This window comes from Agelaius phoeniceus, chromosome 12 (genome assembly GCF_051311805.1).
Source record: "Agelaius phoeniceus isolate bAgePho1 chromosome 12, bAgePho1.hap1, whole genome shotgun sequence".
Classification (NCBI taxonomy): domain Eukaryota; kingdom Metazoa; phylum Chordata; class Aves; order Passeriformes; family Icteridae; genus Agelaius; species Agelaius phoeniceus.
Window position 1 is genome coordinate 13033692 of NC_135276.1, and position 27525 is coordinate 13061216.

Here is a 27525-nt window from a genome sequence, read left to right on the forward strand (position 1 = left end):
TTTAACCTTTTATTGAGTCCAGTTTTCTTTACTCTGTATTGCTGTTATCTTTATTAGCAGTTTATTCTGTTGTCCTTACTAAAGCAAAAGCATTTAGCACACCTGCCTTTTCAGTGGCACGAAGGGATTGGAGGTGAATGGCACTACTTCTCTTGGTCTGTGCATTTTGCTGTGTCTGTTTTGTCATCTTGACCCCATGTGCTTGTGGTAGTTTTTGTGCTCTACCTTCATAGACTGCCCTGGTTTCTGTGTCTTGAGTGCTTTCATATATTTTATGGTCAGTGAAGGCCTCATGACTTGGCCAACTTCTTTATTGTCTTTCCTCCCCCGACAGGATTGTTTGGATGTAATAGCTCTCCTATGAAGTAACCAGATTTCCAGAACTCTATTTTTTCCCCTCGGGCTTCTCCATAACTCTTTTTTCCTTACACTTGCCTATTGTGAGACTTCCCTTTGTTTGTTTACCCTCTGCTTCTTGAAGCCCTGTGGTGGATTTGTTTTGTGCTATTCTCACTGCTTTCTCTTTTAAGGGTTATCGGTGAAGTTTTTTTCATTTTTTCTTTCCCCCCTCCCCCCCAGCTGTCTATTTGTGTTTGTATGTTACTAGTTCCTTAAGATAGGTTAGAGGGCTCTTTCAGATTGGATTCTCTGCAATCTTTATTAGGACAAAAATAATTTCTGGTAAATAATTTAGTAGAATTAATGACATGATTTGTAAAGGTCTTAGTGTTGTCCTTTTTGTGAGCAGCTAACAGGTTATTTAAACACATTAACTGTAAGGGGGAGGATTTGTGTGCACAGACTGAAATAAATCTACATGTTTATCAATTGAGTCTGAAAATTATGTGGGTGATTTAGGCTTCAAACCGTGTTGTGTTCACAGTGTTAAGTGTGCTTTGGGATTGGGTATTCATTAGGTTTCTTGCTTCCTGTTTTGTGTGTGTGCAGCTGGGGAGGGGTAACGGCCAGCACAGCCAAAGCCAGGACAGGGACCACAGACGCCTGAGTCACAAAGGTTCTGTCTCCTGTCTGCTCCATCTCTTCCCCTCTTCTTCCCAGCTGGTGTTGGTAATGCTGTGCTGGTCTGATCTCTCCACCTCAGCATTGTGAAAATTAAATTCTGAATCTACATCTGCTTTTTGTAAATCCCTGTGACACTGAAAGTAGAGAAATTGTCTTAAATATTTTAAGATTTCTTGATTATTGGTGCAAGAGGAAGAAGGCCCTTTGCTATGGTGAGAGGTTTAGTGCAAACAATGTGCTGCTCCTGTTCCTAAGATAAGGTAGATAATAGCCTTTATAGGATTGCCTTCTTCTTCCCTAGATCTATGCTTTTATTAATACTGAGTTAGGAAACAGATATCTGTGATCTTGCACATCAGTACACCAATAGATATGGAAAACCTAGAACCAATTACTGTCTGCATTTCATGTTTTGTGATGGAAAACAGCAGAAACAAAGAGCCTCAATAAAGTTTTAAAAAATGTTTGTTACCCTAGTGAAAGAAAATGGATATGGAGTTTTGGTAGTGAGCTTGTGTTAATTGTGTGTGATATGTGCAATAGTCCTTCCTGAGAACTCGGATTCTTTCAGTGTGTGCATATTTAGAAATCAACCTATGCTGATTTTCTTTGCTCTTAACACATACAGTAGTAGTTAATGATATATAATATGGATAATTGTCATACATAACCATAATACATATAAAATCATGCAGTGTTTATAATATTACTAAGTACTCCTTAAATACAATGTATGCCACCTTTAATAGATTTCTTATAGAGTTGTTCCCTGCTCATGAAACTTCAGCCTTTTCTTTTTTGGTTTTTTTTTGTGAAGTCTGAGGAATGTAGTCCATTCCTTGGTAACAATGTGCTTTCTCTTCATTTGAAAATGCTTCCCTGTCTCTGAGGAGCTGATGTTTTGTTTGTTTTAGTTAATTTTAAGCTGATTGCTATTAGTGAAATAGACTGACTTCATTAACAAACTAATTTTTTTTTTCATGTAAAGGTCTAAAATACATAGCTTCCAGTCTGGATATTTTAACTGATTGTGAGAGAGAATACATTTAGTTTAAAACAAATATTATTAGTCTGCTGGTATTCAGGATAAAAATAATTTTTACAAAAGAGCTAATACCTAGAGATGCAATTTATGTTATCTAGCCTGGATTTGTGGAAAATTAAAGAGTGAAGACCCTATTTACAAGTGAAAAGAAACAAGAGGGGAATCACAGTACCTACAAAATATGAAAAAAAAATTGTGTTTTCTACATTTGTTTCAGACAAATGTCTCCTATTGGCAGTTAATTTAATATTGAGAAATGGGGCAAGAAAAACTGCTTCAGTTCTGTGAGACAAAGTTGCTGATTTTGATAACGGGACTTGTACTCCTTCTCAATTGCTTGTTTTTCTTTGGAATATTTCCTGTGTTTTGGATAAGTTAGTGTGGTCTGAGAATATTTTGTTTTGCCTTATTTTGCTGAACAACTTGTGCTCATACTTCATGCAACTGCACTGAAAAATGCTATTTAGCATAGGCACTTGAGAGTTTTCTAACCTGCAAAAAATATATCTTAGGAATACAATTCTTTATAGTTTCTTGAATAATACTCCTTGTTAGGCCTTCTTTGGTTGAATGTTTTTAGCAGTTCATAATCTTCTGAGTCACTGTAAGATGCTTTCTATTGTTAAAGTAGATCTGTACTATGGATGTGATGTTCTGGTGCTTGTAAGTATTGACAGGACTTGCAGAAAGTACCTTCATCCTATTTGTGTCAAAAAGATAAACTTTTAACGATTTTTGATTAAAAATGTTTAATTATAAGTGGAATACAGTTATGAAAGATGAAGTTTGAATTGAGTGTTCAAGCTTAGAGCCTTTCAGGATTTTAACCCATTTTTCTGTTTGCATTATAATTTCTCTATGAAGATGTGTATAAACTGTGAAATCAGATTGAAAACAGGATTTATGATAGAAAATCATACTGTAGTCATATTTAGTTGTAAAATAGACTGGGGAAAACTTAAAACTAAGAATTAGCTTTATTTTGTGTAACTAGTGTAATGGGAAATGTCTAGGATGTTGATAACAATCCGTATCTGGGAAGCAAAGGATTTTGTTTATGGCATTTATCCAAGTATTGCATTCTGTCTCTTACTACTTTTTTATCTTTTTTAATTTCGTTTTCAGATCTTGAGTCAGATGACTGTGCATCCATATACATCTTTAATGTAGAGCAGCCATCATCCTCTGTCAACCAGCCAATTTGTATTCCTCGCCATGGACTGCAGTCTCACTCCTCTCCTACGAGATTTCAGAGTCACAAGAACTATGAAGGCACTTGTGAGGTACCAGAATCCAAGTACAGTCCACTAGGTGGACCCAAACCCTTCGAGTGCCCCAGCATTCAAATCACATCGATTTCACCCAACTGTCACCAGGGGATTGAGGCCAATGAAGATGAATTACACACAAATGGCACAGAAAATGAGTATATGGAAAGGCCTTCCCGGGACCATCTGTATCTTCCTCTGGAGCCATCGTATAGGGAATCATCCCTTAGTCCCAGCCCTGCCAGCAGCATTTCATCCAGGAGTTGGTTTTCAGATGCTTCCTCCTGTGAATCCATTTCCCATGTTTATGATGATGTAGACTCAGAGCTAAATGAAGCAGCTGCTCGATTTACCCTTGGCTCTCCTTTGGCATCACCCGGAGGTTCTCCGAGAGGTCCCAGTGATGAATCGTGGCAGCAGCCGTATGGGTTTGGGCATGCCTTGTCACCCAGACAGTCTCCCTGCCACTCTCCCAGAACTAGTATTACAGATGAAAACTGGCTGAGCCCTAGACCAACATCAAGGCCCTCATCCAGACCTACATCCCCCTGTGGGAAGCGCCGCCACTCCAGTGCTGAGATTTGCTATGCTGGTTCTCTCTCTCCTCACCACTCTCCAACTCCATCACCCGGCCATTCTCCCAGAGGAAGCATAACAGAAGACACGTGGCTGAACACTTCCATTCACAATGTACAAGGCCTTAACTCTGGGCTTTCACCATTTCAGTGTTGTACAGAGACTGATATTCCTCTAAAAACCAGAAAGACCTCAGAGGATCAGACTGCCACTTTATCTGGAAAAATAGATATCTGTCCTGAAGAGCAAGGTACCTTGTCATCATCCCTTGAAACTGCAGTGGATGATTGCTCTGGCTCTCAGCACACCTTGAAAAAGGACTTGCCCGGAGACCAATTTCTTTCTGTTCCTTCGCACTTTACTTGGAACAAGCCGAAGCCTGGTCACACTCCTATATTCCGGTGAGTGGTTACACAGTGACTCCTTCCTGCCTTTCCCCTCCTGTGCACCTTAAATAGACATATAAATGCCCTTGTATTGCAGGGATGCATTAAGATTTCTTAAAGAAAACTTGAAGGCAGATGGATGCTATAATTCGGAAAAAATAAGTTGAGATAGCACTTACCCTTCATCTTTAAAAACACAGTTGATCATTGTAAATAGGGTTAGTTTTATTTAAGTAAAGTTTGTGTATATGCACAGAGCCCACCTGAATTAAATGTCAGTGGATTTTGTACATGCTTTGCCTTTCCATCTAATCTGAGCACTTGACATTTTCATATAGCTAGGGAAACCTGACTTACATGATTTTATAAAACTGGGAGATGACAAAAGAGGTAGGGGGTTTATTTGCTTTTGTGTCGATTTACTTCTTTGGGCTCATATAATTCTAGAAATAGAAAAAAGGAAAAAATTTGTATGCCATGCTGAAAGTCATCCAGAAAGAATGGATGTCTGGGCTCTAGTTCCAGGGTATTTCCACCATCCATGAGAGAATTAAATAGGTCTTTTCCTTTTGCAGTCCTGTCATGTGCTAGCAGGATGATTTGTGGAGATTCAGAAGAGGGAACTGGTTTAATTAAGTGAAAAAGTCTCCCCCCCCTTTCCACTTTTTAGATGGATCAGTTCTGTGATCTTTCAAGTTATAGAGCTTGTATAAATTCTTGAGAAGCTGTCATCTAGCTTGGCTTGTTAATAGCTAAATCCATTTAAACAATACTTATTCAGCCATCTGGTTATTTTTTTGCCAAATTTTATAACCACAGGTTTTAATTTCTCTCCACACAATTGTACTGATTTTAGTAAATAGAAGTGATTTTTTTTTTCTTCTCCTTTAATGTTCTCCCACATAACTGTTCATGGATTTTGTTTACTGTAACATTTAACAGTAAAGATGCAAAGCTGCTGGCTGGATCTGTTCTACCAGGTCTGAAACTACTGTGTTCACAGATAAGTTAACTGTCCTCAAGTCTGGGGATTTTTAAAATTTCATTGCCATCTGTTAGTAATAGGTGTTCAATCTGTTTCTAGAATCTTTTCATTAGAACTAAAACAATGATGACTGTTTTAACTTATTTGTGTATTTTGGAATTGTATTATATTTGTATAGGATTATAAGCAGTCCTAACTTGCCATTTTTGTTAGCTTGCATGCTAACATTGTTCTTAAAAGGTGAGCAATACAGTAGGGTTAGATATCATGAAAAAACAGGCATGGGCTGTGGATCTATGGTTCTGTGGGATGAGCAAAGTGGTTTGAAACATGGACAGCTCATACCTGTTTCCTCTTGTACTGCAGGGAACTGAGTATAACTGAATAAAAAGAAATTTTAGTGTTTTCATTAAAAAGTAAAAATATTTTTTCAAATGTCAAGCTTTATTTAGAAGCAGGAACTGAAGAATTTCTGTAAATATAAGATGGGCAAACAGACAGAAGACAATGAAGACTACACCTATACACAAGGAAGCTACATAAGCCCATTAAGCTGGGTGCATTTGCTGCCAAAAATGTCGGCTGATTATTGAATTGGTGGAAATGGCTGCACTGGCAGCTGTATCCTCCTTGAAATGTTGAATTACTTAGCAGTTGTAGCCTGTTCCACAGGGGGTTTGGCAGTGTGCATCTTCAGTAGGTAAAACCTTCCATTCTGTCATACAGTATTTTGTAATTTTGATTCTTAGAAACCTAAGTTGATCCTTACATTTTATAAATAAAAATCAAATGCAAGAGCCTCTGTTTCTAAGTAGTTGATGATGGTGACCAAAAGTGAGCATATTAATTATCATAAAGAATTATGTAATCTCTATTTATGTATTTATTCCATAATGTATGTACAATTGTATTAATTGTAGTATAAATGACAAGATATAGTGAAAATAGTGTACTTTTTAGTGTCTTGATTGTGTTGTCAAGCACAAAGTAGTGCATGAAGTAAACAGGAGTATTGATTCCAAGCAGATAAAAGAAGTCCAGCTGCAATAACTGACCCCTGGAAGAAGGGGAGGGATTTGCCTTACATGTTCTGTGGTGTGAAATGTGTAGGTAGCACCTTCTGCTCTGAGTGCTCTCTAAAGTTTTGCAAATCTGTTATCTACTTTATCTATCAGGCCTTACCATGTTTGCCTTCATTTTCTGTTTTCACTAAGTGTGCAATGCTTAAGAAAATCTAAAAATGTATAAGATGCTTTTGAGCATTAGTCATATTTCACATGCCATCCAAACTGGTTTGTTTGATGACAGCTTGTTATTTGGTCACAGAAACTCACAATCTGCCAGTCAGTGGCATATGAACAATGTCTGTGTATCACATGGCCCAAGCCCCATTTCTGCTCCTTGTCCAAGAGAAGTGTGGGCAAGGGCTTGGGCAGGACCACTGCAGCAATTCCTTCCTCCAAGTGAAGGAGCTGGGCAGCAGCTTCTGTGCAGGGAATAGTGGAGGTGGCTGCTGAGGGTGTCACTCACAGGTATGATGGCACACTCAGTTGGTCATTTTACAGACTATTCAGTAATGAACTTGGTAATTTTATTATTACATGGTTATTCTTGTTGCTGTTTAAGATACCTCTTTCTTTCACCCCCAGCCTCCTCACAGGGTGATGGGTAAGACATGGTTTTATGTGTCTCATGTTTTCCTTCCCCTCCACTGAAAAAAAACACTTTCTTCTTGGGATCTTAATGTAGTGATAGTAGATCCAGCCTTCCCACTAGCATTTTACTCCAGCATTCTGCAAATGTGCTGATTTTATCACTTTTTTTCATATTTGCTGTTAGAGTTGGAGTGTAAGAGTTCCAGAAAGTGCAAAAAAAAAAAATCTGTTTTATAGTGCTTTTTTTACTTGAAAAAGGGGAATAAAAAGAGTCTAGAGATCACCTAGAAATCTCTACTGAGCAGGTGATATAATACAATACCTTTGGTGAGGACTTCACTCTACAAGTACAGTTCATAAGGGATCAGGAGCATTGCTGGTTCTGCCCTTGGTTATGGTATTGTGGAGTTGAGGACCATCACAGACATGGCCAGCCCTGGTGCAGGTAGCATGGGGCTGTTAGAAAAGTGCTCTCTGATGATGCAATTGGAAATCATGGCACTTCTGTTGTTTTTGCTTTTAAAAAGTCTTGATTATCTTTTGCTTTAAACTTCCTATTTTAACATGAATGACTAGTGGAACAATAGACTTTAGGTTTGGTCAAGTGGATCTTGAGAATCTAATTTGTGTTTCAAGCAAACAGGCATTTGCAGGGTAGTAAACTTAAAGAAAGAAAAAATGAATGACTCATTGTTTAGCCCCACAGTATTGGATGGCAACAAATGTTGCTTTTGTGTCTGGAAGATAACCAGGCAATATTCATTAATGGTCAAAAATCTTGAAATAAAACCTAGTTTCCTTTACTTCCCTCATGGTATTCAGAGAGACTTACATATTGATTTAAAAACTACTACATAAATTGGTGTTTGTTTCCAGACTGTTTTGTCATTAATTTAATCTCTGACACTGAGAAGTGATGGGACATCAAATAGTTTTTTTTGTCCCAGTGGTGATGAACAAACAGGCTTTGACAGACGTATTTACAGCTCAGAAATCATTTTAATGGTGGACATGTAATGGCAGCTTGAGAGTATTTTACTGCTGAAGACTGGGATGGCTGACAATGTAATTAACTCATTCAGGAAAAAAAATAGTTTACATGAAGTGGTAGATCATGGAATACTTGAGAAAACTGTTTCTTTTGTTTGAATCTTTCTCTTGGAAGTCTAAAGAATAGACAGGAACAGAATTCTGTCCTATTTTTACCATAGGTATTTTGGGCCTTCAGTCTTAATTTTAAGAACTGCACTCACATTGGAAGATTTCTATAGACAAAGTTAGTCTGCCAAGTATTTATCACCTTTTTCTGATAAATAGAAATAACACCAGCTATTCTACTAGCAGGACTTTAAAATGAAAATGTTTGCAAATTACTGACTTTGAAGATAAGAACCCACTTAAGTGAGACAAGCAAAGGAACTTTGACCCTCTTAGGTTTTTAATAAGCAATGCTATCACTGTAATGTTTACACACCATTACTGAATCCAGGGAAATTCAGGTAGTGTTTAGTGCAGGGCCTTAGTGCTGTACCTGCTATTCCTCTCTCTGCTTTGCTCTGGGATGATGGAACAGAGATTTCCCCATGGCAGTTCACTGTACCAGTGCTCTGACAGCAGTGTGAACTGTTCTGCTAGGAGCAGAATGGTCTTTTGAATGTAAGCAGATTAATAAAGTCTATTGATAGGCCACTGTGGCAGCTGGAATGGCCCCAAACTTCTTAACTTGAGAATTTCTCCATCAGGGAGAATATGGCTTTGTTCCAGGCAGTGAAGAGCAGCCCCAGCAGTATCTTGGCTCTGCAAGAGATCTTGAAAACCATAGTATTGGATCATAGTTATGATTTGATATTCTCAGGGGGTTGCTGTCTTGCAACATTGGCTTGTCACAGAATACACTGTGGGTTCATCTCTGCAAAAACTTGTGATGAGGAAAAAATGTGGAATATCCATTGTATGGTCAGTGAGCTTTTTCTCTTTTGAAATGCTGGGAGGAATTTTAAGTGGAAAATTATTTTTGCTGCAACTAAAAATTAATAAAAGTATCTCTCTAGAAGATCTGGGAATCTCAACCAGTGAACTCTCACAGCTATCTGGAGGTACTATGGGGTATCTTTAAAGGGGTTGCTACTAGAATTAGTGGCTACAGGGAGGTAGGAACATTTTCATACAGAGTGGCTAAAATGAGTTTTTGTATCAGTTGCACTTGTGTTCAAAAACAGTGCTACAAGTGGAAGGTAATTGTTTTTAGCTGAATTATGTTAATGAGTGCCACAGGCTTTGTTTTTCCTTCTGTCCCACACACGCTGCTCTGGGGCCACAGTCAAAGCAAGTCCTGTTTCTGCCCCAGGCTTCTTCACATGGCAGAGGGGCAGAGTCAGCCCATGAGCTGTGCCCAGCCTTTTACAGCTCTGAATGCTCAAATCCTTATGGACATGTTTGACTGTTCTTGTACTGAACATCAGTTGTTCCCTCATCAGTCAGTTCTGTTTTGGAGATAATGGTTCCAGAGAAGAAGGTATCTGTTAGATTAATATTGATAAAATCAATGAAGTGATGCCTTCAAATGCTGTTGTTTCTGCTGAGAATGCTGCCAACAGGTTCTTTCTGTAGCTCTGAGTTCCCTTTAATAGCTGCTGTTCTCTAAAGTCTTTAGTCTTGATGTGATATATATGAGTATGGGCTTTCTGAGGCTTGCATAATCAGATTATAGAACTCCCTTGGTATTTCCAGAAGAACATTTTGTAGGTTTACAGATTGGTGCTGTTTCAACAATGTACAAAGATCTGATTTCATGAAAGCTTTAGAATGACTGTCACTCATTACTTCCCTATCCTGATGTGATTTGGTTGTTTACTAGTAGGTTACTGCATTGCTAATAAGGTTTTTAATTTAAAAGAAAAAAAAAAGAGAGAGAGAGAAACTTTTGTGAAAGGCTTGGTCCCAAGCTGTTCTAACAGTAAATTGGCACCAAACTGGGTAGAACTTACTAATGAAACATGGAAATATCTATAAACATGTTCCTTCTCCATCAAGACTGAAAAGTGAAGGGCTTTAAAATATGAGTTGTTATTTTTCCTAATCATTTGTTCTAAAATGACTTGAAAAGCTCCTCATGGCCTGCAGCTGATCTGGGTTCTGAATACAAAGTTAGGAGTCTTTATCAATAACACAAAGCTGTCATGCTGTGTAAGCTTGGGAGAGACAGAAAAAGTCCTTGTTCATTTCTGAAGCAGCTGAGCTGCTTATTCTTTAACATGTTCCAGATATTTTAAGGGTAATACACCACTATAAATTGAAGTTCTGCACTATCAGAGATTGTGCAGAAGTTCAGTAAAGCTCAGTGCACAGTTGACAGCTGATAACTGTGGTGAGTTAAATCTAGCACTTTTACTGCTGATCCTTACCTATCAGTGTAGACTGAATAGTATTTTCTTGAGAACAGATCCTTACATGCAGTAAAGCTGGCAGCTTCAGACCTATTTTCCCATATTCAGCATCTGGAACAAAATAGCATTGCTTCATATGACAAAGTATTCAAAACATATGCAAATTTGTTACTTCTTGCACCCCAAAGGCTGACATGATTTTTCTCATTTGGTATTGAATTGTACATAGAATAAAAAAACCAAAATACCAAGATTTTGTAGACTGTATTCTGTTGGGGTTTTTAAATTTATCTGATAATGCAGTCTTGTGGGTTCATGTGACTCTAAGAAGGTGGCAGAGCTGCCTAGGAAGTTCCCACTCTGCTTCTCACCCCTTAGTTCTGCTTGAAGGTGTGCAGGCAACTAGGACTCTGTTAAATTAATGGGATTAAAGAATTTACATTTCCAAATGAACCCAAGTCAGATCACTGATTTGGTTCAATGTGTACCTCTATAGTATTTGTCTGAAAAATGTGTAAGGATGATATGGTAGCAAAAATACATAAAACTGATACCCATACAAGGCAGGAAGGTGCATGACAGAGACAGAGAAGGTGCAAGGCAGGAAGGTGCATGACAGTTTTAAAACCTGTAAAGAATCCACTGCTGCTGAGAAGTTCAGGGATAGAGATGGCAAAGAAAGGATTCAGAGAGAAACAACAGTTTGGGTATCCAACATCAAAAGGGAAGCAGCTGTAACTGTCAGACCAGCTACTTCTAGAAAACATCTGTTTGATGCAGTACAGCCTCAAAAGCTGTGTCATTTACTGGGGAATCTCTTGCAATTTTTTTAGCATTTTAGGCATCTGCACGTGCACAATCCTCTTCCTTGCTCTCTTATGCTGTTATTTTCTTTTTATTTTCTTTTTGTTTTCAAAGAATGACAAAATTTTGAGAGTTGGTTATTTTCTTGTCTCCATGTTTGTCCCAGTATGCCAAATATTATTTTAAAAGATAATGCGAGTCTGATACAACTTGTGCCACATTATTGTTAGTTAATTGCAACTTTTTTCTTGACTGAATTTACCATTCAACTTCCAGTAATACCTCCCAATAATTGGTGATTAGCCTGTGGTGCATTAACAGAGTTCTCTCAGGTACCATATTTGTTCCTTGTATACCAGCTATTTTGACAGAGAAATTTGGGTACATAAGAGATAAAAAGATTTTCACTTTTAAGTGTTCACAATTTAACTTACTCTGCCAGGTAATTACTGGCTTGAATCTGACTATTTGTCTTATTAGAATATTAAGTCTATAAATCTGTGCAGGTAAAAGGGTAGGTAAACATTGGTTTGAGGTTCTTCCATGTTATTTCTATTACTGTATTTTGTTCTTCTTCCCTGGAGTGACTTTGCTACTGTATGTAAGCGTGTGTCTGTGGACAAGCTGAACACAACTTTAGGTGTCTCTGTTGCCTGCTGCAGTAAGTCTTTATGCTTAGATAGCTTTTTAAAACTTAGGGCGATCACATAGTGTTCATTTGAATGATAGTTAACAAAATGCAGTGCTTGCCAAAGGAAAGCAAAACCAGCAAGCTGGAAGACAGTGCAGAGTTAAAAGTTAATGACTGGCAGTTTGAGTTTACCCTGTTCCCTCTAAACCACATTTGAATTTGCTTGCTGATATACTTAAGGTTAAAAAGTGAATATAAAGGCATTATAGAGTAGCACTGGTAGTGTAGGGCTGGGGGTCATAGAGTACCTTTCTTTTGCTCAAGAAATTCCATTCTAGTTCAAGATTTTAATGTACCAGCAAAACTGTGGGTTTTCACATAACAATTTTAAGCTGATAGTTATTCTTATTTGGTGATCATTTGTTAGGGAAGTGACATGTTGTCTGTGTTTTCCAGTGAAGGCTTTCTGCTGTGCCCGATGGCACCGTTATTGTAACCACATGTCCTTATCTTGATTGCAGCACATCTTCATTGCCACCTCTTGACTGGCCTTTACCAAGCCATTATGGGCAGTGTGAACTGAAAATAGAAGTCCAGCCTAAAACTCACCACAGAGCTCACTATGAAACAGAAGGAAGCAGAGGAGCAGTAAAAGCATCTACTGGAGGACACCCTGTAGTAAAGGTAGGAAGTCTGGATTTCTTGAATAGAAGGTAATTTTTTAACTACAGTTACTGGTATTTACAATGCTGTGAATTGTTACCTCTTGTGAAGCTTATAGCCTTTCCTGGGCAAGATTTTCTCCTTTAAATATAATGTTAATTTAAATATAATGTTATTTTGAAAACACTGACCAAAAAAACCAGTTATTGTTGAGCTCAGAATAAGATGTAAGGTCCTGGTAAATTAGACTTGGCTTTGGCATCATACTCTCTTTGAAGAGAAAGATATGTGGGTTTGGTCTTGTGGGAATAACTGTGTGCACAAGATGTGATGTGCTGCTCTCTCACTTGGAGTGCTCAGGTGTGTACACAAATATCTTGCTCTGTGCTAGGGAGACTTCTGGGTTTCTTAGGGATAGTCACTGATGTCTCCTTTAACATCCATGTGTCAGCTGGCTCACACAGCTTGGAAGGGAACCCACCCTCATTCACTGAACGTGGGGCAAATGGTGCTGAGAAACTGTGGGGCTCCTTAAGATGCCTTGGTTCATGTTTGCCACATCCTTAGGTGAAAGCAGTGTCTCTTCACTTACCTCAGTATTGCTTAATGGTCTTCATATTAATTCTAAGCCAGGTTAAGACAAAATTTAATGGCTTGTTTATAAGTCAAATCAGACAATAGTTACAAAATTTTTATAAAACAAAGAGGGGAGAAAAATCTGATTACATGAAGATTGCAGCAAGTTTTGTCCTCCAAATCCAGGATATTTCACGTTCTTTTCCAGTAAAGTCAGTGTTTCAGTCTTCAATATTTTGCTACAGTCTATACATTAAAAATGTATTTTATATATTTATTCTCTACCAGTAGTGGAAAGTAAGTCATTACTGTTGGAGACCAGATGCAGAATGCTGATAGGATTGGCATAATCTGTCCCCATTCTTTCTCCTACTCTTACTTAGTATAAACATGTTATCCCTTTTCCTCCTTACAGTTTATTCCTCCTCTTTGGCAAGTGAATTGTGTCACACTCTGTATTTACATCATTACATTTCATCTATATAGATGAAGATATACTAGCAGAGTCTAAGTGTCTTGGATGATCTGCTCTTATTAATTTGTTTAAGCAACCTCTGCTTCCAGGCTCTTCATCTGATGAATTTCTTCAGCCTGACTCCTAATCATATTCTTTGGGCTGTTTATCCCTGTTTCTTCTCTGTTAGCTTACCTTGAACTTTTTCATTTTACACCTTTTTTTGTCTTCAAGTCTTTGCATCATTCCTTTCTCTCCTTCTAAAAAGGGCTGGGTATCTGCATCCCATCTTCTTTCTTGAATGTCTTTCCTTGTTTTTCCATTGCAATTCTTAAGCTGAGCTCTTCATCCAGCTTTCATGTTCCCTGCAAAGTTGCTCAGTGTTTTTCTTCTCACAGTGCTGTGGCCTGACCAGCTGCAGCTCTCTCCTTTTGTCAGACCTACCGGGTTTCTTAGCACAGTAGAGTCAAGGTCAGGTGCTTCTTAGGGAAGTGTGTGCTGCAAAGTAGGGAAATTTGAGGATGCCTGGCCCAGGCTGGGGTTGGCAAGCTGGCAAGACACGTTCCTTCGTGTGCAGGAGTGTGTTGCTTTAGTCACTGGAGGACAAGTAGACACAACTTCCACATGCCAAGGTGCTCTCGGTGGAATTTAACACATCATTAATGAGGACAGAAACCTGAGAGATTTTAGCTGACAAAATAAATCTTTCCTGAACTGCTGTGAACTGCGTTCAATATTGTTTAATTTTTTTTCTCTGGGTGTTTGTCTTGCTCTTATATTTGCATTAAGGGAATTTATGCTGATACTTGCAAGATTTGACAAATATGTAGGCTTTCTTTTGCTTACAGAACTAGATGCTTCTAAGCTGCATTACTGGATGCTTCTAACTGCAGTAATGCAAATTAGAAGAAACATCTGTAGTGGCTGACTTACACCAATGATTTTAAAAGCTATTTATTTGCACTGAAATTGTGAAATACCTTGCTATATGAGAATGCTGTCTTAAAAATGAGGATGGCATTTATGTGTCTGACAGTCTTATGCTTCAACACATGCATTGTACTATGCCTCTCTACATTAAAATGAATGCAAATGCAAATTAATATTCAACTTTGCAATTTGGTCTCTTCCAGCTGGACTGCAAATTAATTATTGTGTTTGATAGGAGATAGGAAGCTGTTATGAAACATAGCATTGATTTGTATTTACTTTTTACTTACTGCTTGGAAAAACAGCATGGGAAAGGCAAATTTGGAAAAGGTAATACTAATATCTGTAAGCAGGCAAATATTACTTTCATACAAACTGAAATGTTTTCCAGTACTTCTGGAAGCTTATTCCAGAAATCCTCATCATAGCATGCATTACTACTTCTTTCTGACTTTTCTTTTTGGTGCTCTTAGCTTTAGAGCAGTCACTTCATGTGTGTGTGATGATTGCAGTAAAGTGCTCCACATTTTCCTGTGTAAAATAACTGTGTGTTTACCAGTGTCAGAGATGAGAAAGGAGCTGGGTCAAGAGAACAGAATCCTTTAATTGGAGCAGACCTGCAGTGGTTGTCAAGTCCAACTACCACATCTTTGGGTGCTTGAAGGCCTCTGTGCTTTTCCTTCTTACACAACTTGTTTTGCTTTTGAACATTATTTTATAGAAAGCTGGAGTATTTAATCTCCAAACTGTGAAGCCTCTGTAGTTCTGCATATGCACTTGATGCATTATTTAAAATAAAGATTTTTAAGATAGTCCATGGCTTCAAGCCTTTAATGTATTAGTGCATGTCATTAATCTATTACTAATACTGTACCACACCTGTTGCTAGGACACTAAGCTTCTGACAAATTTGGCATCATCTGTTGTGAGTACATTTAATCAGCTTATTTCCAAATGGGAGGAAATTAAATAAGTGGAGCATCATGCTTTGCTTTGTATATCTCTTAACTTTAAGAAAGCTAATTCTATAATGATGTTCCCTTGTTTTTAGCTTTTTTTAATGCTAAATGTTCTAAGTAGCAGATACCTTTCATTTTAAGCTCTGCTTTCTCAGGAGTATGTTCCAGCTAATCCTTGTCATCTGGAACAGTTTCTTTTACCTTGGTAGAGAATCTGCATGATAATGCTGACAGTTTTCACAGGGAAGGAATAAATAATATAGCAGAATGGTTTGCGAGGAGAAAGGTGGCATGTTGAGCTTTTGTCATCCAAATGATGTGGAAATTTTGTAGTGCATTGCCAGGAGACAGCCTCTGAGCACTCCCTAATTTTACCATTCTAATTCATAGGTTAGAGTCTGCAATTCACCTATCTAGGAGCCTTTTAAACAAGTAGCTGTCACATTTTATCCAACTCTAAATGAACAGTCATCATTGCTTGAATTTCCACCCTTCCCATGGATACAAATAATGTTTGCACTTAGAATTTGCTAGAATGAGCTTTTACTTCTGAACTGGTAGGGTTCTTCATGAGACCTCATTTGGATAATGCTTATGATCAAAAACAGAAAAGCCTTTTAGAGCAGGTGGGCACCTGATAAGAATCTATTTGGGATAGTTTGGGGGTAACTTGTACCTTAGTTTTCTGATCTAAAATGAACTTTTCTTTTTTAAATAAACAAGAAACTTGTGTTATGTATTGTGTTCCTGTTACTCATGTAATTTTCTGCAATTTTCTGAGCTCAAGGATTTTAAATTAATGACATCTTTTGGTAGTAAATCATAAAGGCTGTGTTGTGCACAAGTAGTATTTCCTTTTCTCTTTTTGCCCTGTTGCTAGGGAAGAAGGTGATGCCCATGCTGGTCATCTTGTAACCACACAGAGTGATGTACTCAGGGACTGTGGGCTCCCAGCTGCTCCTTAGGACCTTTCTGTGTGCAAGGAGTGTCTGTCCTGGGGCCACTGTGAGAGTCAGGTGTAGGTATGAACTGTGATGGGGAATTGGTTCTACAACTGCTGCTGTATCTGCAGCAGACACTGTCTAGAATGCACTCCCACCCTGGGTATGCAGGGTAGATTGGGAGTGGTGGAAGCTGTTAACAGTTTGCCTGGACTGGAAGTGGCTTCTTCCAATACTGCAAAGTGCTTAAGGACAGAATCATTCTGTTCCTCTGCCAGAAGCAGAATTATTCCTGTAGCAGATTCACAGTAACAGAGGAGGGGATGCATTGTGGAATCCATATGAACAACTCAGCAGTTCTGCAGCTAAAAAAAAAAGATGTAAGGTCAAAAATCCAAGCAATATTAAATAAAAGTCAGTTTATTTAGATGGCTACACACTGCTACTCACTGACAAGCAGAATTTTCTGTGTGAGGTTTGGAGATCTGTATAAGAGGGACTCTGTGTCAGCTCTGTTTAAAGTGATTGCAGAGCTTGAAGTCATGATAAGCGCTGCTGTGGATGAAAAAAGTAAAGTAATTGAGCAAAAGTAAACTTACTTTGAACTGCTTGAAAGTTCTGAGGCAGGAATGTGTTCTCAAAAAGCCTGTCAAACTCTGCCTGAGTTCTGATGGAAGAAACTGCAACCAACAAGAGAGGATCTATCCAGGCAATGTCAGATGATCTGATAAAAGTAAATTAACCAAGTGTTGTCTAAACGAGTGTATGTTTCCTGGCCTGCAATTCTGTTGCTGTCACCTTTTCCCAGCTGTTCCCTGTGGCTAATGCATGTAACTACTTGAATATTAGGTATAATATTGAAATTCTCCCTCTTCTCTATGTCAAATAAACAACACTCTTTTCTATGTTTTGTAACCCTTCCCATTCTTCCTGCCTTCCACTCTCTAATTTTCATTTTTGTCTTGATTTTTTTCCTGGTTTGTCCCTCACCAGAAGGCAGGCTGTATCCCTGCTCTAGTGGCCTACTGTTGATTGGTGACAGCAACCTGCCAATAAATCTAAAAGGCAGAAGGTAAATCTCAGCCTGTGGGAACTGTGTAATGGGCTGTACTGGCAAAAAACATTGACCTTTGGATGAGATTCTAAAACTGTGTATCTTTCAAGAACAGTTTGATTTAGGCATCTTCTGCTTCAGAATCCCAAAAACAGATAGCAAAAGTGATGCCTGTACTCACTCTAGAAAATGCAGTAATTGGTGTGAAAACCAATAAAAACAGTCAACTGCTTTTTGTATCATTGGTTTACTAAATTTTTCTTTTTTTGACAGGTTATGTGGGAATAACCTCTTCCTATCCCAGCAATGCTTGTCCAAAAATTCTCCATAGCCTAATTAGTATTTGGAGTTAGTATTGCAGCAATAGCACCATTGTTTTTTCAAGAGTGTGGTAGAGCCAAGTGCAGATGGATGGTTTGATGGCAGATTACATGGGACTGGCAATTCTGCATTCTGTTAGCCTAATACTATTTCAGCTATTAGATTATATCCTTATTTGTGTAATGTAAAATGGGACAGGACTAAAACACCTCAAAAAATGCCTGAAGTCAGTATTTAAAACACTTCCAATCCTGTCTGCAAGCAGTGAGTGTGTAAAAGTGTGAGATTTCAGAAATAGAAACCCAAGTTTTTAAACCTTGCAGAATGTTTTGTACATGTGTAAACACTTGGTACCATGACCAACAATGAACTGATATTTGTGATTACTCTTTTTGCTTTAGTCCTTTGCAGGATCTGTTTGGTTTTGTGACGACCTTTAAAATGTTTTTAATTGGACTTGTGCCCCTACCTAATAGTTTATTCAAGTTTGTTCCTTTTATCTGTCACTATTTTTTTCACAATTGCAAAGGTCTGTACTATTTTGAAGTCTTGAAGTCAGTCTGCTCAATAAGTTTATTTAACAAAACACAAAGGATGACTTTTCTGATGTGTTTGCTTTTCCTTTTCTGTTGATGGAAAGGTGCACCAAATAATCAAGCAACAGAAAATAGTGCTGCACGTCAGGAAGGGATTGAAATAGATGTTTTGGTTTAATGTATTGAACTTTAAAATCAGACATTTAACTTCTTGTAACATTATAACCTCTGCAGCATCAGAATGAAATTATAAAACGAATGCAGTGTGCTGTTAAGACTTTGTGAGCCAGCAGTTGGGATATTGCATGCTAGATCTGAATGGAGTTTCCTTCCATCACTTTCTGCAGTCTCTTTTAAGCAGGCCATTGGAGATTATAGGTCAGCACTCACTGCACCTCTGCAAGGCTGCAAGGGATGACTGAGGTAATTTTGACTTTCAGTAGCTTCCCTGAACTCTGCTTTCTTCATTTCACATCCATGGTTTGCTTCAAGTTTTTCCAAATGCAGCTGTTGATAAATTCAGAATAAATTGTATCACTGGCATTAGTCATGGTGTCTTTTGTTTTAAATTATGTTCATCTTCATGCCCTTGAATCCTTGTCATCCCTTCCTTGTCATCCCAAGTCATGGCTGATAGATGTGCTGCTCAGCTTGGCAGATAGCCCTTCAGCTTTTAAACCCAGCAATCCTCACAGTTCTTTAGGACAGCTGCTGCACACCACTCAAAAGGGAAAGTCTTGTGGAGAAATGTCTGCAGAAAAAAAGTTCCATTGATCAAAGCCATGCACTGGTGCCTCTCTGATACCACTGTCCAAAAGATTCCAGGCTTGTGGGTCATGTCTCCCTTTTCTCAGAGGATCAAACATTTAGATGGTTCAGTTTTTTCTTTAATTTCTTTTTTAAAGAAATTGTATTTTACTTTTGAAGGGGACTGAAATTTAAGCAGTAAAGGTTCTTTTCCTTTAGGATTGTTTAGGTTTCATAGTGAACTGTACCATATTTTGCTCAGTCTTCCAAAGTAAAAGGAAGAAGTAACTGATTCATGAGAACTGCTCTTTGTTTTCACCCTCTACAGTGGGGCCTGCATTCTTCTCTTGTCCTCCTTACCTTGTCACTCTGGGGGTGTTCTAAGGAATACAGAAGTCACTGAAATGCATCCAGCTGCTGTGAGTCTGTCAAGGGGGAAATAACTATTTACAAGCTGCTGTTCACATCAAGGTGTTGAAGAGCCTTGGAAATCTCCATCTGGAGTAAATGCTCAGTAACTGCTTGTGGGTCTTTACACAGATGAGTTTCCTTCCTGTTCTTCACATTTGAGCTGAGGATTTCTGTATAGATACTGGTGCATTTGGTGAAGAGGGATTGTGAACTTTAGGGACTTGATTATGTCAAACTTGCATTGTATTTCAAGACTGTGCCCTATTTTTAGGGAGGCCTATTTGTATGTAAAAGCTTTCTTTCTAATCAGCCTACTTCACCAATCCAGTAATGCCCTAAGCAGTGAATTAATTGTGCAAAGGCAAAGGAGCACTGAAATCTTCATCTGCAATTTGCAAGCAAAAAAAAGCACATAAAACATGAGTATTAAACCCCAATGAAAGTTTGATTAAGCATGGCAATTTCCTAATAAATGCTGGAAAGTTTTGCAGGAAAAATGCTTTAAAAATACAATCAAATAGGTTTTGACACCATCAGAATGTTGTTGGTATCATAGTATACTTGATAGCTGAGCATAAAACCTAACTGATGAAATTACCTTTCCCCTACCACCACCACCCCATGCACACACATCCAGTTCCATGTTTTCTCTTAAGTTCTAAGACTGAAAGTGTAGGTGTATGGAATGCTGACATTATTCATTGACACAAGTAGGAATTTGGGGTTTGGATACTTTGGTTCCAAAACCCAGACTATTTCCAAGTATACTAGTGATGTCTGTAAGTACCTGGTTACTGTGAGGTGTCTATTTCCTCCTGGATATTTTTCCCAAGCTTTGTTGTATGTCTTAAGAAATGACACTTTTACACTTGAATAGAGATTGGTAAGACTTGGCCTGCAACAATAAATAGAAAACATGGACAGAATCATCTTCATTTAAAAAAAAGGTGGAATGAGGAGGTAAAAATTTTAAGTATTAGAGACTAAAAAGAGTCTTCTTACTAGCTTTCCAAGTTGCTGTTTTCTTTAGATCAGAGCATGGAACCAATGATATGTGAGCCTGCTATGGTCCAAATATAGTCCACATGAAATCTGGAAAAATGCTAATTTATTTTTTCCAGGTTGATGCCTCTAAAATAAGGTGACCTCTTTGTTTTTCTCAGCAAGGAAAGGTTCTCACCACTGCCAGAAAATTCCAGGTTTAAATAGTGCTGTCTTCAGTGATCAAATGAATCCATACAGTCTCTAGCGTGACACATTTTTAAAGGATTTTCCATGTGTACATTGAGTACATAGGAATGTTTTTGTTCATAAAATACAAAGCTTCTTGATGATCCAAAACTCTCTCCTGAAGTGCCTGCCTTTGTAGTTGCTCGGTAGAAGCTCTGGAGTCGCAGTGCCATGCAGGGGTTTCCTGTGTGCAGTGTAGTAATACTCTGGAGCTGCTTTGGCCAGAAGCCCTTGTGGCTTATCCTGTGGTGACCTTCAGTCTTTAGCCTTCCAGCTTTAGTTTAACTTACGCAGGCACTGACCTTTGCTATGGAAACGATATAGAAACACAAAAACAACTTGGCTGAGTTTCCTCGGCAGAGCAGTGGGTGGTGGATCAGGATTCTGTTACAGGGGAGGGTTTCTAGAGGTCACTAGTGACACAGTGCAGTAACTTACTGCTTGTCTGCAGCACACTGTTTGCTGCTCCTGGGAAAGTGCTATATCTTTTTTTAAAGTAAAATTGGCAACTTTTTGTTTGTAGTGAGCAGCTCTAATACTGCACATTAATGGAATAAGTGCTGGAAAGTGTACCTGAAAGCCTTCCTAGGGCTCAACCAGTAGTTCAGGTTACTGCTCCTCTGTAAGTGACCCATGACTGAATCTTGAGCACACTGATACTGTAGTGCCTTACCATAATGCTTCTTCATGGTGCTGATTCTGCAGCACTTGCCAGTAGGTTGTAAAATGCTGTTTATTTAAATACCTATGGTCTGTAAAAACACACTGTGCTCTTATTTGTGTATATTCTTTACTTAGGTGAACTGAAGGTTCATGGCTTCATTGTGTATTTGAACAAAATATAGTATTTTTTCTCCCAAGTTAATTAAGTACTTATTTTCATTGAAAAACAATTAGCAGGTTGGGGATTTTTACTGATTTAAATGTTTGGGCTGTTCAACATACAGAATTGTGCATGAAGCAGACAAGGTGGTAAGAAGGCATCACCCTGCTGTCAATGAAATTAAGAACAATTGATTTTTTTTTGAATGAGAGCAAAACTGTATTTAAAAGGAATGCATTTTAAATGCCTAAATAAATAATTTTTCCCGATTTGAAGTTGATTTGGGGTAGTAATTCTCCTTCATTATTCACAAGGTAGGTTTTGCATCAATAATGGCAAGTCAGCCTGGAGCAGCCAGCTTGCTTATTACACAAGATTTAAGGGGGAAATGTTCATTCTAAAGCATAGATTTGTATAATAAAAGTTGGGGTTTTTCTATCCACAATCCCTCCAGCTGCCTGAGTTTCACCAGCACATCAGGCTGTCTCCTTAGCATGCACAGCCTGCTGAGCTTACTGGCTTTTGGGAGCACAGGGACACTGCAGCTTGTCCACTGCCTGCTTGAGGCTGGGATGTTTCCTTTAATGATGCTCCATTGGTGCAGTCAGGCCCTGAATTACACTCTGTGCTGGAGTACATGGGGGTTATTCTTTCTTTCCCACTTCCTGGCTTACTTTATTGCCACAGGTATTGCGTACATTGGTGATATTTATTCCTTTACTTCGTGGGGGGACGGGGTGTTTATCTTTTTACTTGACCTTGAATAAAAGCAATAAATTGTCTGCAATACCAAGTATATATTTTTAAGTCTCTGCTACCTTGCCAGAGCATATGGCCATAGAGTCTCCTGGGCAATACCAGTGTGACTGCTGGCATGGGGGATGTTTTACTTCCCTAAACTGAGCTCCTGTCCTCTGCAGAAGATGGTCTTCATGCACTGTAGAGAGACCAGCTTAGTGTTACAAGTATCCCCCACCCTTCCTTATCTCTGGTATCACCAGTATCTCTAGAACTGCTGTGTACATGTCCATTGTTCAGCATGGGGAAGATTAGCCTTAATTGGAAATTAGCTTTGTCACAGTGACCGCATTTGGAAGTCAGTCAAATTTTTGAATAGATCTGGCTTGTAATTTTTATAATTCCCAGTATTAGAGTGAACACATTTAACTAACGTCACATTTAGGCTGTATTCCATTGTGTTAAGATTTAATTTTAACTCTGAGGAAAATGGATGGTGGAGTCACAGTGTTGAGAACTTGTGACAAGATGGCTGCTGTAATGCTCAACTAATATGTGTCCTAATTTTCTTTAAACTCCTAAAATAATTCAGACCAATTTTAAAAAAACCAATTATTCATTTGGTATTTAACAAAAAAGACACTTTTGGAAAGACACTGGAGTCCTGCATCAAGCATAAAAAGGAACTTATGCAACTTATGCATTCAATTGGTGTAACAGTCCCTATGCTCCACTGTGATGGCAAGAGGAAAGTTCCTTGTGGTCCTGATGTTCCTGTAGTTTATAGTTGACTTCTGACAGTGAAGGGAGAGAAACCTGTCAGTACACTGACTGTCACAGGAGGTTCTTTACTGTAACCATTTACTTACATGGGAAGCAATTCTGACAATCTAGACTGTCTCCATTCAGTGGCTGAAGGGATAGTTTGGTTTGGTTTGGTGTTTTTTAACTGGATTTAGCTCTTTTTCCCTGAGAACTCCAGGGATAATATATTTGACAAAACAAAGTCTTTCCAGACTTCTGTGTAAACCTAAATTTCTATTCTTGACTGAGAAAGCTCTAATAAAAGTGACAGACCTGGTAGGTGCTGCCACTTGAATATAGACACCAAGCTGTACCTTGAATATAGAAACCAGGCTTTCATTTGGTCCATAAAACTCCCTGCCAGGAGTGCTGCACCAGCAGTGGGGCTTCTGACTGCTGGGTGTGGGTGTGCTTTGGGCTTGTGTGCCGCTGACTACTGGCTTAAATTACTCTTCTAAGTAGGTTAAATTGACATGTTTTGTTTGGTTTTTAAGTGTTACTTGTGTAAAGAGCTTGGATAATATTGTTGTGTGACCAAATAACTCTCCCTAGAGACAAAAATATTGACATGGCAAAACCACGTTTAAAGAATGACTGTCTGTCCCTCCCTCCCATTTGAACATAAGTTGATGTCAAAGTCAATGAAACGTAAATCTGCTCCAGTGCAGTTTAGCAATTATATAACTTACAGCCAGCATCAATCTGCCAGTTGCAGCAAGGTGAAGGAAAAGATTTGTAAGAAATATTTTGTAGGCTTCAGATTTATAATAACAGGGGTTAAAGGAAACTGGTGTTACTGTTGTTTACATTTGTTTCCTTAACAAATTACCCACGTACTATCATAAAATGGGCTTTTTTTTCTAGTTTGAGTTCATAATTTTTTTCTGCTGTTTCAGTGTTGCACCAGAATTGCTGCAGTTAGCTCAAGCAACAGGTGGTTTTATGATAACTGACTGCATTGGTAGTTAGATGTGTATTTGAGAAATGGGAAGATGTGTAAATTAACATTTGCAGAATTTGGGGGTTTGAAGTATTTTCTTTGCCAAAAATAAACCACACTTGATTGTCTAGATATTAATTGAATCTTCTTGTCCTAATTTGATACATTTTCATTCACAAAACTTCTTAAGTTTAATAAAAGTTGCTGTTCCATTTCATAGTAGAAAAGCTAAAAGTTTCTAGTATTTCTAGAATCTAGGTGCATCTTAGTAAAATTGGTAATTGGTAATTAAAAACATTACCAGAAACAGACCTATAGCATAGCATAGCTTTGATGTAGAAATTCTGTAGATAGAAAAATTGTCTTTGAGAGATTCAAAAATAATAATGGTATTTTGACATTCATTCATTCATTCATTCCAGTAATTGTTGCCAGTCCTTGTGTTTGGTGACAGATACCAGTACTCAGTTTTCTGAAGTAGTCGTGAAACACTACTAACTCTTAACTCTGGTAGTGTGTTTGCAGTGTGCACCCACAGTGCAGTGGGAGTCACCTGACCTGTTCTATTCCCTGTGCCTCCCTCAGCTGCTGGGCTACAGCGAGAAGCCGGTGAACCTGCAGATGTTCATTGGCACGGCCGACGATCGCTACCTGCGGCCCCACGCCTTCTACCAGGTGCACCGCATCACCGGCAAGACCGTGGCCACTGCCAGCCAGGAGATCATCATTGCCAGCACCAAAGTGTTGGAAATTCCACTTCTTCCTGAAAATAATATGTCAGCCAGGTACTTCACAGCATGAGTCAGCCATTTGGTTGCTAGGTGTAGTTTTTATTTTCTTCATTTGTGCAAAGGTGAAAGAAAAGTCCTGTAAAATCAGTGTATTTTCTACAAATCTGGGTCATGATGAAGACAAATCTCTTAAAGCAAGCCAGTGTGAGAACAATTAGAAGTAAAGGAGTAGAGAGGCAGGGAAGCTGTTGTACAAATGTGTTATATGACTGAGGTTGTGTGTCTCATATGAATAATTGATCACTGTGTGGAACAGCAGCTGGGATTTGATGGGTACACTTTGTCGTTCTCTAGTCCTTTCTAAACTAGAACTAAATATTGGTCTCTTGCTCCTTGTAAATGACATTTACTATGTTAAATAACTCACTTTGGAGGTTAAACAATGTGCAATAACAAATAATCTTTTAAAGGTTCAAAAAAGCAGCAGCTGGACATTTACAAGACAAAACGTTTCACCAGTACTTGCTGCTGTTTCCACACTTAAGCATTCTTTCAATCACAGACATTTAAAATAACCCTTAAAATACCATCATGTGGGAGAAAATAGAACAGCTTCATTCTTTAACAAAAGAAAGGCTTACAGAGTGAACTTTGGCAGTAGTTTGATTTATTTTCTTCCATTTCTCTTGTGATCCATGTGTCCATCCTCTCCCATCTCCAGTATCGATTGCGCTGGTATTTTGAAGCTGCGCAATTCAGACATAGAGCTGCGGAAAGGAGAGACAGATATTGGAAGGAAGAACACCCGAGTGCGCCTCGTGTTCCGTGTTCACATCCCACAGCCCAGTGGAAAAGTCTTATCTCTGCAGACTGCTTCCATACCTGTTGAATGCTGTAAGATTGCTCTAACTGTACATCTTTCATACTCATGGTTTCTGCATGTGTCAGGAGTAGTGTCACTGACAATATTTATTGCCAGAATTATGTATAGCAATTGTGTAAAAAGCATTGTGTGTAAAGCACTCAGTTACCAAATGTTAATGTATCTTTACTTAAAGATGGTACTTGCCAAGTGACAGCTTGGAGGTTCAGAGGAAAAACAAGGGTTTGGGCTTTAGCCTCAGTGCAGTCATACAGCAGATTCAGTAGTGCCTGTGTATGAGCAGAGGCAGCTGATACATCTCAGTGAAAATATTCATTCTAGAGCTGATACTATTTCATTGACAAGAGTCTGTAGCATGACTTTCCCTATACAGTAATAAATATCTAGTGAACAGCTGAACTTCTAGAGAGTTGATTTGTTAAATACTCACACTAAGGAATCAAGGCATGACCTTAATCTGAATTTCCCCTAGAATTTATTTTGTGTAGAAACTACTAAAGTAATTTTTAATCCAGGACTCCTAAACTAAAAATTGAATTTGCTGTAGAGACTGTTGGCATTCATGTCTTCTTGGTGTTTCTTTTCTGTAATGATGTAATTTCAAAATAATTTTAAAATCAAAGATAAATCATAGACAAATATATTTTGTGTATGTAAACAGATGGTCATTTTAGTTTCATCCCTGATTCTTCAAGTTAGATTCATAAAATAAATGTCATTATGATTAAAATTGTGAATAATAATTATTCCCTTAATATTTCTAAAGCTCAGCGATCTGCACAAGAACTTCCTCAGATTGAGAAGTACAGCATCAACAGCTGCTCAGTAAATGGAGGCCATGAAATGGTGGTGACAGGATCCAATTTTCTTCCAGAATCCAAAATTATATTTTTTGAAAAAGGACAAGGTAAATACTGTCTTGCTGGGATTTTTTTCAAACCAAGCTCAATATCCGAGCTTGATTTTAAGAAATAAGGATGTTTTTAGAGTAGTATTTGGAAAGTTCATTTGGGCACTGATCTGTGTGCTGGTTGACAGTTATTAATGGAGGAGTCCTTCTGATTCAGGAAGTCAGAGGGTAACTAACTTGGAATGTGTGTATTTGAAAGATGCTGTTAACAGATCATACCATGTATTTTCTCCTTCTTATAAAAAAATGAAAAAGTGAAAATGGGATCTAATTGAAATGTAGTATTTGGCACTGGTGCCATGTTACATCTGATTTAATCAATGCATAGGAACTGACTCCCTAGCTAATGAAATAAATGCTAGCTAGCAAACAATAAAACATAAAATCTGAACAGTTTAAATTATCATTTTGGTGGCTTAAGTGTCTGATTTGAACTTTCAGGAAAACAGTAGCAAAAGAAATTATTAAAAACAAAAATTTACAAACCGAGTCCAATTCTTCTACATCTTATTATTTCTGTATATGAATAAATTAGAATGGTGTTGTTTTTATTAGCAAATACAAAATGTAATGTAATCATGTGTTCTGCCACACAAGCTGAACACCTTTGTTAGAGGCAGAGCTGCTGCTGTCACAGCACCCAGTGGCAGAGGGAGCCGGGTGCAGGGTGCAGGGTGTGGGTGATGCCAGGTCAGGGCACAGGGAGCCTGCCCAGGTGATTGCCCCTCTGGCACAGGCACCGTGCCAGCCGTGGGGTCTGTGGGTTCAGGGCGGGGAGCCCCGGGCACCGTGACCCCGGGCAGGGCAGGGAGGGCTGGGTTATCTCAGCTGCTGACTCAGCCTCCAAGACATCAGCAGTTTGTTTGAACAAGCACAAGTGGCAGCAGCAGCAGTTTAAGCACCCTTCAGGAAGGCTTCAGAACACGGGGGGAGAGCCCTTCTGTACCCTGCCAGTGCTCAGAGCTGAGCTGCAGCTGAGCTGCCCGTGCAGCACCTGCACTCTGGGCTGCAGTGCACAGTCCTGCACAGCAGCTACTGCCCTGGCTGTACTGCTGGGACTCCTAAAGCATCTCTCTACTCTGTTTACAATGTGTGTCTGTCAGTTTAACAGTCTC

The 27525-nt window shown here is 38.6% G+C and overlaps 1 protein-coding gene across 3 annotated transcripts in view; it reads left to right on the forward strand.

Annotated features, from left to right (window-relative positions):
• NFATC3 (nuclear factor of activated T cells 3) overlaps window positions 1-27525 on the forward strand; it is a 63782-nt gene that overhangs the window by 12496 nt on the left and 23761 nt on the right. For all 3 annotated transcript variants that reach the window (XM_054640574.2, XM_054640575.2, XM_054640576.2), the window contains exons 2-6: window positions 3194-4313; window positions 12281-12443; window positions 24472-24671; window positions 25339-25511; window positions 26267-26407. In XM_054640574.2, the coding sequence (XP_054496549.1) occupies window positions 3194-4313; window positions 12281-12443; window positions 24472-24671; window positions 25339-25511; window positions 26267-26407 (1797 nt within the window). The remainder of the gene's footprint in view (window positions 1-3193; window positions 4314-12280; window positions 12444-24471; window positions 24672-25338; window positions 25512-26266; window positions 26408-27525) is intronic.